This window comes from Vicugna pacos, chromosome 20 (assembly GCF_048564905.1).
Source record: "Vicugna pacos chromosome 20, VicPac4, whole genome shotgun sequence".
NCBI lineage: Eukaryota > Metazoa > Chordata > Mammalia > Artiodactyla > Camelidae > Vicugna > Vicugna pacos.
Genome location: NC_133006.1, coordinates 32,396,977 through 32,409,404, shown reverse-complemented (window position 1 = coordinate 32,409,404; position 12,428 = coordinate 32,396,977). Strand labels below are relative to the sequence as shown.

Genomic DNA, 12,428 nt, shown 5'->3' with positions numbered 1-12,428 from the left:
TTTTACCTCAGGAACTCTTTCCTTCCATTCTTGATAAAGGTCTCTCATATCAATTAATTTATTTTCCAGCTTCTCAATGGTCCACACTTGGGTGCTCTTCCCTTTCCTCCTCACTTGAATAGCGGGCTCACTCACGATAGCTCCTCTCTGCAGAATGAAGGAAAACAAAAACAAAAAAACCAAAACAATCCTTGCTGTAACTTTTTGGATCGCTGAAGCAGTGTGTATGATCATAAAGCAGCAAGTATGAAAAAACACATGTATACAAAAGAAGATGAAATTCTATCACCTAGGGAATATTCTGGTTTATTTTCAGTCTTCTATGTATACACACATATTTTATTTATTTTTTTTAATGGAGGTACTGGGGATTGAACCCAGGATCTTGTGCATGCTAAGCACGTGCTCTCCCACTGAGCTATCCCTACCCTCCCAACACATTTTCTTTTTGTCACAATCAGAACCTAACAAAAATATCCATTTCCTATCCCAAACCTCTCTCCACAGTTTTTATATTACGTTCACCTTGTTGTGTTGTTGAATAGTCTTCATAAACATGTTGTGTTGTTAAACAGTTTTCATAAACATAAGCAGTCCATTATTTGACTTATTATTCTACAGGTCAACATCATGGCTGTTTCAGATTTGTGGTGTTAATTACAAAGGCCACTACGGTAAGCATCCTTGTACAAAAGCACATAAATCTTCATGGACACTTCTATGAGTATGGATTTAGAACACAATTCTCAAAGGAGAACTACTGGGTCAAAAGACTAAAATACAGGAGGAGATACCCTGACTCGTTCCTAGCTTGCTCGCTGGAGAGAAAAATGAATGGATGAAAAGTGACTTTTTCAAAGTTTCTCCTTAAAGGAAAAACTCTTCAAGTTGAGCTGATGGGAAACTTCCCAATGACTGAAAAGAATCCTTCTGTGTACATAAAACAGGTATCATACGAGGCTTTTTTTTTTTTGTAGAATTCACTCTTAGAAAAACACTGTTAACAGACACACATTCCCTATTTCAGGAGGCATTTATATGAAAGAGAAAAGCAGGAGGAATTCCTGATATATATTTCTAGTTTCAGTGTTTTAAAGAAAGCACCTAAATTAGTCAGCCCTTCAGCGCCCAAATCCCCGTATTCTGATCATGACATATCTAAGGACATACGCGTGCGAGGAGGTCTGCAGAGGCAGTCTTAAAAAGAACGAACGCCCCGCTCACATCAGGGTCTCCTCGCGGGTGTTTTGTGAATGTCAGGTTTACATTTTACGTTACAGTAGCTACTGTTGTACCTCTTGCCGGCACTTTCTGTGAGAACATTCCTACCTTTCTGTTGGCACTGAGGTTTGCAGCAGGGATCTGCAGAGTCACCTGGTAGTCAGTGAGTTTGCTCATTTCCTCCGCTAAGAAGTTTGCCTCCCTCACCAAGGTATTAGCTTTGACCAGCTGCTCCCGCAGTTTTGCCAGGCTTTGGCGGAAGAGTTCATCCCTGGGGCATAGCACGAAAGGAAATGAGAACGTCCCAAAGAAAACTGCAATCCTGTTTCTAAGTGAGTCCTATTTTTAGAAAGTGATAGAAAACTCCTTTCAAACGGTATTTTTCAACCTATTTCTGCCAATTCACCTCTTATCCTTCCCTCCTCCCAGCAGGGTTCTGGGGGCTATCCATTGGGAACCACGGACAAGGAGCAAATATGTGGGGTGACTTCATGAACAAACCATGTTTTAAATTATATAACATTTAAAACCAGAAATAGACTCATGGACATAGAAAACAAACTATGGTTACCAAAGAGGAAAGAGGGGGAGGGATAAATTAGGAGTTTGGGATTAACAGATACACACTACTATATATAAAACAGATAAACAACAAGGACCTACTCTATAGCACAGGGAACTACAGTCAATCTCTTGTAATAAGCTATAATGGAAAAGAATATGAAAATATATGTGTATATATGTATGTATATGTATAACTGAATCACTTTGCTCTACACCTGAAATTAACATTGCAAATCACCTACACTTCAACAAAAAATAAGATTTTTAAAAATACATTAAAAATAAATTATGTAACATTTGAAAATGCCTAGATTTTGATATGATAATGCAAAAATTAAAATAAAATGAAGGAATCCCTTAGGAAAAATAAATGATTATGACTTTAGTGTGCTTTAGGGTGGGAAGTTGGGCAGGTGAAAGTCCTGGGTTTAGTGCAGAGAAAGTGTTTTATTTACCTGATTTCTTTGGTACTTCTGTGGCAGCAGAAGTTCTTTTTTTCAGCTCTATCCCATAGCATTTCGTGATAAAAGCTTCTCTAATATCCTGATTGGGTCCAAATCCTATTATATGTTTTCCCAGTCTAACATCTTTTGCCTCAGTAGCCCTCATCATAGCTATAATTTTTCATTTATCTGTATAATTATTTGACTAATAATGTCCATATCCTCTGCAAAGCTGTAAGCACCCCTAGGGCAGAGAACATGCCCTTTTTTTTTTGCTTGTTGTTACACCTAATTTCTGGCCAAGCGCACGGCCCATCATAGGATATTCAAAAATTACCCACTGAATGAAAGAAAGAGTGCAGCTGAGCCCTGAACAACATGGGTTTGAACTGTGGTTCACTTACAGGTGGATTTTTTTTTCACTAAATACTGCAGGACCACGTGACCCGTGGGTTGGCTGAACCCATGGGTGTGGCACCTCGGATAGCGAGGGCTGACTGCAGAGTTGTACTCGGATTTTGCACTGTGCGGAGTGTCGGCACGCGGTAAATGCTCAAGAAATGGCAGGTGCTATTATTACTATAACACAGGAGTTGTTACTGTTTAGACAGATCCGGGTTCAAACCCTAGCCTTTTCATTTACTAAATGGGTGACTGAGGGAGGATATTTAAACTGACTGTCCTACCTACAAGATGGGAATAGTATTTCCTGTGGCTTGGTGCTGTTGGGAGCACTAAATAAAATAAGCACGATGCCAGGGCTGCGGTAAGAACGCAAAGAACTCACCAATACTTTACTGCCCTTACTGCTGTTGGTACCTTTTCCTCCACCACTACCTCAGTTCTGATATGTTCTAAAGTCATAAATCTAAAAAATTCACATTTTTTAGAAGATTTCTTAATGTTAATGTTGTATTTAGATGGACTCCAAAGTAAGAGAAATTAAAAAAAGAGAAATGCTTTTACGCTGAGGAACGATTCAGATGCTCTCTACTTCCAAACCCAGCAGTGGTGTTCTAACACGCGGTACCATTCTTCCTGAAGGGTAAGGGGGCAGTGTGGCCTGCAACAACTAACATCCCAGTAAACACACTGGGACAGACAGCATCTCTGAAAGGAAAAGGCAATCGCTGACAATCTGGACAGGGGAGTAAGTTTCCTTCTTTGCTACGTCTGTCGCCCTCCGATATGTCATGACGCCCGCCCCCAAGACCCCAAGGCCCCGAGGCCTTGACTCTGAATCCCGCGGGCCCCCTTCCTACCTCTCCTCCGCCCACTGGGTCACCTTCTGCTGGGCCGTCTGGCTGCTGTAGGCCAGGCGGTCGGGGCCGCTGCTCTGGGGCTGCCTCTCCGGGGACAGCTGCTGGCGGAGCTGCTCCAGCTCCCGCTCGTACATGAGCCGCTGCTCCTCCAGGGCACTCCTCTTTTCTTCCAGGTACTGTTTCTCCAGCACCTGAACCACGTTTTGAACTGGGTCTGGAGCCAAGAGACAAGGCAAGGTGTCTTCAGTGCTTCTTCCAGCAAGAACCTTGTCCTTCCCCAGAACTGAGCCTTTCAGCATGCTTTCTGTGAGGGGCCTGAGGGGCCCGGTCAGATGGAATCCTCTCAATTTTCTTTTTCTTAACATCTTAGATAAATGCCCTGCATGCAAACTTTCCCCACAGCTACTACGTGGCTTTCTTTAATTTGATGAGCTCATCCTAATGCTCAGACAGATCACTAATCTACAAAAAGCAGATGGCAGTGGAAAAGGGGATGGGATCCTACCCACTGAGACGAAAAACACGATAAAATCTAAGGCAACTTCCAAGAGAGAGCCACACAAGATTTGATTTTTATGGTAGTCAATTTTTATGCTCATGTAGCACTGGTTTTCATACATAGCAAAGGGTTTATTTTTCTGATTTTAACCACAAATTTATTACTCTTGGATTTCTCTAATGTGGGAGGAAAATTACAGATCACTGCATATGTTTGAAAACATGGATTAAGTATATGGTATGGCAATTTCTCAGGTGTTAACATCCGAGAGGGCAATCAATTCACTTGCAAAAATAAAAGGCTATTGCTGATTTTTCTCTTCTGCAGATTTAGAGATCACCAACATACACGTGAGTGAAGAGGTATTAGAAATACTAACAGATCTTGCTCAAAGAGGCCAGGATTATGACTAGTGGTGGTTGCAGTGTAGGCAGGACTCAATCCTAAAGAGCCGACTGGCTGTGGCAGGACATTATCTTGGTGAAGACCAATGACTTAGATGCCCTGGAGAAAAGTTAAGGAAGGCAGTGACACATGTACAAAAGGAAAAGTTACTGACACCTCTAAGTGAGTAGTCTGCAGGGAAACAGTGTATTAGACAATCTGGATGGTACACAAGGAAATCACCATAACAGCAAATACTTCCCCAAAATGGGACCTTGAGGAGTTGTGTTCATACTCTCAGACCAGCCTGGGAGTCACACATTTGCCTGTTATTCGGTGCTACTTGTGTTGTAGTCCTACATACTGAATCTCGGTTTAATTTACAAGACAAGAGTGGGAAATTAAGGTAAGAGGAATTTTTTTCAACACCTGTTGATGGCTATTGACTGACTTTACCAGAAGACCCCATCAATTTGTGAAATAAACATGTAAATTGTACCAGCTTGATATAATGAAAAGAGGGGAAAAAATAGCATGTTAGCTTTAAAAAGATAAGGTTAAATAATACAGAACAGAGTAGAAAGCAATTTTTAAGAAAATCACTAGGGATGCATAGTATAGGTGAGTTGTTTTAATAAAAATGACAACAATGGCAATAATAATCCAACTAGCTCCCGTATCCCAGGTGGAGCACCGTATGCTTTGCATGCATCATCTCATAAAAGCCTTGCAACAAAACTACGGGCGGACATCCTTCTCATTTTAAAGATGAGACAACTGGGGCTCAGAAAGGTTAAGCAGCTGGCCTAAGACTGCACAGCTAATAAGCAACAGAGTGGGATTTTGAACTCAGATCAGTGCCGGAGTAGATGAACTTAGAAATAAATTGATGCAGTACTCTCACCTCCAGTGGTTTCCTCAGAATTAGTACTCTCTGAAAGAGTACATTAAAAAAACAAAAACACTGTTCTTGTTGATATAAAATTCTAAAATTCATTATTTTTCCAAAGCAGAACAGTTTTCTTCATAGAGTCCTGACATAGAGTTCCTGAAATGTGTTACCTGACAGGCCAATGGAAAATGGACTCCTAAAACAAACCCTTTATACAGAGGCAGACCCTGCGTGGGTAAGAGCTTTTCCATAGAGTGAAAATCAATATACTCCAAAGCAGTAGACCTTCTGACACAGCCCTATGACTTCTGAAAAAAAGATGAATAATACCGTGAACTTTTTTGGAGGAGATCAAAGAAATTTTACATATAAGGGCTAGAGAAGAAAAATTCTCTCAGAATTAAAAAATATATATGTTTCTCAAACAGTATTCTTTTCTCTATTTAGGCTCTAGGTTTAAAAAAGAAAAGACAGGGTCCTCACCATCCACCTATATTTAAAAGAGCCATATTTTCAAGGGCCCTACCTAAGTGTTTATCAATCTTTTCCAGAGAGAGAAAACTGGAAGACACATCAATTTTTTAAACAGAATTACATTCTAGGGTTTTTGGCAAAAGACACTGGACAAGATGTTCAATCGTTATTTCCACCTGTTAGTCGATGGTGTGTAGAAACACACGTGACTGCACGTGGCTGAGACAGGGGTTCCACGCCAACAGACACAACGTAACTGAGGCTTTTATAAACTGCTTTAGCAGCTGCCTCAACAGAGCAACCCTACTACTTGCCAGGCTTCACCAATGGCCACAGATTTGCAAGAGAGAGCAGCTCGAGCATCGCTCCCCGAACCCGCCACAGACCAGCCTGGGAAGCCCTGCCTGGGGACCCGGGTCTGGCCACGCTGTACACAGCCCGGCAGAGGTACAGGGGCTGAGGTTTCTCTCCCCACCCCGATCTCACCACAAGTCTGGAAACACCTTTCTCTTAGACATGTTTGATAACATTTTCTTTTCAAATTAACTAACCATTAATTAGCCAGTTCCTGGCCTTTATCACTATACAGCATATCCTAAAAAAGATCATCCTACTCACCAAGTCAATCTGACTCTGATACCACCTAGGACAGAAGCTGAAGATGACGTGGCCTGTTCTCAAACAACCAATGAACTATCAAGACAGTGTCTACAGTCTCATTTTTCTCCCTATTGAATGAACTGTTTTGAAACTCAGTGAGCCTGGTGCCTCAGGTCAAGATACCAAAGAGGTAGGTATTTCAGGACAAGAGAAAGGATCCCATTTACTTTGGGCAAAGCATTTTCTCTTTCTTCCGTAGTTTATTTTTACCTGGTATGGAACTATGCAATGAGCTCAAACTTACTCATCTGTCCTGAGAATGGAAAAAAGAGAGGGTGATGGTGTAGAGGCTGAAGGGCATTTATGTGATACAGAGAATTAGAATTAATTCATACCAAGATGCCCAAGGCACTAAATTAAAGGGAAGTAGGTCCTCTGGGGTAAAAAGAACCCTTTAATCCCAGATGGAATAATCTCTAGGATCCCTCACCAACCAGCCCCTTAGGTGCTCTTTACTTCAGAGCTGCCACTGACTCTGTGAAAATAGCTGAGTGTCTGATTCCCATTTGAGCCTCCGGGAATAACGCATTAAGGTCTACAGATACCAGGTTTGCTTTTACTCTTAATTCAAACGAATTGGGTTTTAGATCGTTATCTACTCTAGAGATTTGAAAATCCATGATCCGAGTCTATTACCGGGATAATGCAGGTGCATATTTATCCACCAGCACTCTGTTCTGAACTGTTGTGCTGTCGACAGCAACACAGCCGTCAATAAGAGTAGTAATAATAGCAGGGACACTTTTGTGCTGTTGGACGCAAGGGGGTAAAGAATGGCCACTAGATTTTCACCACTGGGAAGGCAATGGAGCTGGAACGTGGGGACGAGGGGTCATAACTGGAAAGGGAACGTTCCCCAATCAAGAATTCAGAGCACCTCTGTCAGGCAGAAAACATCAGCTTCTTCCCAATCACGTTAGTTAGATTTTGTCAAAGCACGTAGCACAGGCACCCATCAGCAGCACTGCTACAACCCAGCCACGCTCCGCCATGCCAACGCCAATCGCTTAAAACCTTTATCCCACTGTTTGTGCAGGAGCTTCGTCTGAAACCACATGAGAGGGAAGAGAATCTTCAAATAGGACCACCAAGGGGATGACCACCAGGCAGACAGGCTGATCATCGGGAAGCCACCTAGCAGCAGAGGTGAAGCACGTGAACACTGTCGGGCCACCAGCATTTCAGCATCGTTATCAGAGAACATCTGTGTGCCCCACAGGGCAGCTCCATTTAGCAGTGAGATTGGATAAAGTATAGGAAAGAGGGAAACATTACTTTGAAATAGAGAAAGTCAACACTGGAGAGCAAGGCCTGATCTGGAACACAAATGGTTAACTCATGTCAACACCATGAGCCAGGCCACCAATGACTAACTGCCTGATAAGAAGACCAGAGGAATTAACAAATATTAAATACTCCCTGGTTATTCAGGGGGTTAATATGTATATATACATATGATAATGGGGTAGCAATTGGAGAAAATCAGAAATCTGTGAAGTGGGATGATACGCGATTAAATGGATGCCACCAGCATACTCTGCAGAGTTAGAGAATCTTGTAATCTCATCTGAAGAAGTAAGCTCTCTTCCAGTGGACATTCCTCCGCCTGGAGTTTGGAGCCTGCACCCTCTCGTCACACCCTGTATCCATTTGGGCTTCCAAAAAACCACTTACAGGTGACGCTGTTAAATGGCCCACTAATGTGATTCTGACATCTGAACACCACTTGGGAAGGTCTGTCGGGATTCCTCCCAACTCGGTAAGAGTGGACTGAAGCCTGAGTGCCAGCTGTGGTCCACCCTCTGCTGCACTGTCAAAAGGTCCAGTAGCTAATCGTAATTCCTATTCTTAGTGATGTTCTTTTTTGTTGCTATTCTATGCCCTTCATATAAATACATCATGCTTGTTTTTCCTTCTGGCCTTCTCTTCATACTTCATCTTTATAATTAAAGGGGGGGGGGGCGGTCCTTGAGACTAAAAATCCAGAAATAGGGATAAATAAAAAGGTCAACATCTTTATTCCTGCAACAGAATCCCCGATTTGATCTGACTGACAGTCCTCCAGCCACGCTCAAATTCTTCTCACACGGGCTTGTTCAAAGAGTAGAGCGAGAAAATAAATGTTTAAGGAAAAGGCTCAACTGTGAAAATCAAAATTATCTCCTAGCTTCCCAACAGGCAGAGGCTGGCTACCTCAGGGATCTCAGGGCTCCGGAGGCCCTCCTTGCTGTAAGTTAGGGATGCTTAGGTATTCTGGGTATCCAAGGAACAGATGAATAGGGAAGTGAGGTGGGACAAAGTCCAGAAACTAACTTTCTCAGGTGCTCCAGGATCTTGCCTCAACTATATCCTTGTGAAATAGTTCTGGTCCCAGGAATGCTGTCTTGTGCCTGTGACCTGGGGAACTTTCCTGTCTTGTTTCTGGTTCCCAGGCACAAGCCTGGAGATGAGGATGCTGGGAGATGGGAAAAGGAAAGGACAGACTTACAAACTAGCAAGCAAGGAAAACACTGGTGTGTATTTTACTTCATGCATGTAAGTGTGTATGAAGAGGTAAAGGATTTCCTTTTAGACACAGAGAGGAAGAACTTTAATACGAACACAGGAAAACTTCTGAAAAGAGGGATCTAGAAATAATGCTTTAAGGAGCATCTCTACCTTAAAGATCAGAGACAGGTTCAAGTGTAGGTCAGGCAAAGAGCCTATAAAGTCTTTCACTCCAGCTATCATGTTTGTAAAAGGGACCTGGGCTTATTAAATAGGTCTCTTTGGCAGCATAATTTCAACTGAGTTTATGGTAAAATGCGACTTTTATTTTCCCATTAGATTCTGTTTGAAATTCCTCAAGTCATACGCTAAAGAATTCAGAAATGATAAGCTCAAAAATGGGACATTTGAAAAGGAATTCCATCACAGTCATTCTGTACTCTAGGACCATGGAAACATTGCCACAGCCAGCTCGGGAACACAAGGTGTCATGGAAGTGACCACCCACTCTCTGACTATACCTGAGGAAGCAGATCAGGCCCTGGGGTATTTTCATTAGCTCCTTGACAATAACCTTCCTAAGAAATTAGCAATTTTACATGTCTAAGTTTCAGAATAATATGCTGACCCCTTACTGAATGGTGTGTGGTAAGGAAGTGCCCAAGATGGAGGAATCCAGAGTTAGGGTCTTACCGTTACTATTCAGCGTTTTCATGATAACTTCCATCTGTGCAAATTCATAGTTGTAGTCTGGTTCCGAGGAAGCTTCACTGGCTGCATCCAGGTCATGCTCTAGGGGGCCCGCTTCTTTCTCAAAGTCTTTCAACCAATCTCGCCGTTTCCTCTTAGGCAAATTAATTCTGTAGGGTTTTTCGCCATTAGAGAACATCAACGTGGTGTACGCTCAGATAACACAAAAGACGTATCAGTGAAAATATGAGCGACCACAAAGCTGTTACCTGAAGAAGTGGTTATTTCCCCACAGGATTCTGTCCCCGTGCCAGAGCTGGGTGGTGCTGCACACGAGGGTGCCATTTACACAAGACCTGAGGGAACACCAGGGGCTGTGTCAGCAGCATGGTAAAAGGCACAAAACCCAGACCCAGGAGCCAAAGAGATAACTGGGGGAACTTTTTCTTAACAGACTTATTCGACTAATACCTAGAGAAGGAATAACAGAACTACAGCCACTATTGAAACACACAATCCAGGCAAAGATGAACAAGGGACATCAATATCCCTCAAAGACAGACGACTGCACATGATGTGCTCTTGGTGGAGATGGAGAACAATGCCTGTGGAACTGAACCTAATGAAGCTTGTAGATCTAAATACCAATTTAGGAACACACAGGGCAGTGGAAGATGCTAAATGACGTCATGGGATGCAATGAGCAAAATGCTGACTATGGGAAACAACCAGGTGTCTTCTTCAAATAAAATGCAAGGAAAAAAGGAGGGGAGGAGAGAAATGGGGACCCACGGGCTAAAAGAGACCTTAGAGACATAACAATCAATGACAATGGTGGAATCTTATTTGGGTCCTGATTCCAAGAAACAACTGAAAAAGAACCTTTATGAGATAACTGGGGAAATTTGAACACTGACTCAATAGATGACTAGTAAGGAATTATTGTTTATTATTTCAGGTGTGATGGTATCAGAGCTATGTTTAAGGATACTGGTCTTTTAGAGATACAAGCTGAGATATTTATGGATGCAAAGTTATAATACCTGGAATTTGTTTAAAACAATCCAGAGGGGAGGGAGGAGGCAGGAGATGTGGAAAGCATATAAATAAAAATAAAACTGTCTATGAGGTGTTCATTTTTGAAGCTGGATGACAGGTATATGAGGGCTTGTTATATTATTCTTTCTACTTTTTTTATATTGGAAATTTCCCATAATAAAAACTGGGGTAAAACATAAAAAGAATAGTAAATTTAAATCCTAAACAGCTACCAAAGAATTATAAAATCAATCAAGGGAAGGGAGGTCAGAAGATGGGTGAAATAGGTGAAGAGGATTAAGAGGTACAAAATTCGAGTTTTAGTGACAGATGGTAACTCTAATAGTGATCATTATGCAGTACATAAAACTATCAAGTCATTACGTTGTATACCTGGAAGTAATACAATAGTGTAAGTCAATTATACTTTGAAAACAATCAAACAAACAAATGATTAGGGTTGGGGAGGACAACTCTGACATTCTCTGTATTCATCTATATACATCACACCATTTAAAATGACATGCATTGTGTCTCTGGGTTTGTGTTGGTCTATGCGCCTTGGACTGGTCTGAAACAAATCATGAAGAAGCCAATGCCCAGCAGACGTTTGGAAGTGGTCTTTCAACAGTGCAGCTTTCCTTACATTGCAACTTTGCTATAGCTTACCAGCTATCAAAGGGCTGTGAACTCAGTAGCCTAAATAAGTCGCTGTACAAGATTTTCATGGGATTTTCTGCTTATTAGAAGACCGTGTCAGCTGATTCTTTGACACAGTTAAAGCACTGTCACTGTGACTTTTTTTAGGGGGAGAGGGAAAGTCCTCCAGAAATTTTAGCATGGGTAATTTTAGTCTTCTTACAAATGTTTCTTTCACCTAAAAAAGAGATTTTGCTGGCCTTTAAAAGCAAAACGAGGGGAGGGTATATAGCTCAGTGGTAAAGTGCATGTCTAGCATGCAAGAGGTCATGGGTTCAATCCCCAGTACCTCTGTTAAATAAAAAAATAGACAGATAAATAAACAAACAAACCCAATCACCTGCCCCTAACAACAAAAAATAAAAATAATAAAAGCAAAGCAAAACAAAACAGTAAGCGGATAATGAAAGTTTAATTTGCTAAAAGACTCTCAGGTAAAGTTTGGTGGGGAAAAATAATGAGCATTATTTTCAGTTTTAAGTTTTTAATAAGTGACTTTTCTCATATACTCTCGTTATCTGGCTCCTAATCTTTAGGGGACTCTTAAGCTCAAACTTTAGGAATAAGGAGAATTCACATATGAAAACAATCATTCCTTTGCAGTAATATTTCAAGTCTGGTGGCTAAGTTTTTATTGATAAAAATACCGTGGAAATACCATCTTAAATGTTTTTAATCCGTCATACACAAACAAGGTAAAACTTTGGTGTGTATATTTTACACTAACACACTTGCTTTATTCTTGCCAATAAAAATGACTCTCAATATTCTGACTCAAGTTTCAAAAGTCTGTCTCCCATCTATTTGGAATTATGGACTGACTTATTCATCTGCAAAAATGGAAAATGAGATGAAAATAAATATGCGTGTCTATGTCTATTGTGAAAATTGATAAAAGGAAACCTCAACTAAAATTGGAGTCAAGAAGCCTGAAGAGGAAATGCCCACACCCTACCACTCATCACCAGTTAGATGGATTCACAAACAGAACGATGTACATTACCCCAACAGAAAGACCTCAGTCACTGACCCCAACAGGCAGAGACCTACCCTGCATTCTCACACAGGAGGTGCAACCACTGTCTCAGCAAGAGCAAGTCTTCCTTCCTGCCCAG

General features: G+C 41.5%; 1 protein-coding gene across 1 annotated transcript in view; it reads right to left on the bottom strand.

Moving 5' to 3' along the window:
* Nucleotides 1–12,428, bottom strand: part of KIF13A (kinesin family member 13A) — a 171,558-nt gene that overhangs the window by 31,510 nt on the left and 127,620 nt on the right. The window contains 5 exon segments of the mRNA XM_072945616.1: nucleotides 7–147; nucleotides 1,330–1,492; nucleotides 3,491–3,704; nucleotides 9,580–9,746; nucleotides 9,846–9,932. Of these exon segments, the coding sequence (XP_072801717.1) occupies nucleotides 7–147; nucleotides 1,330–1,492; nucleotides 3,491–3,704; nucleotides 9,580–9,746; nucleotides 9,846–9,932 (772 nt within the window).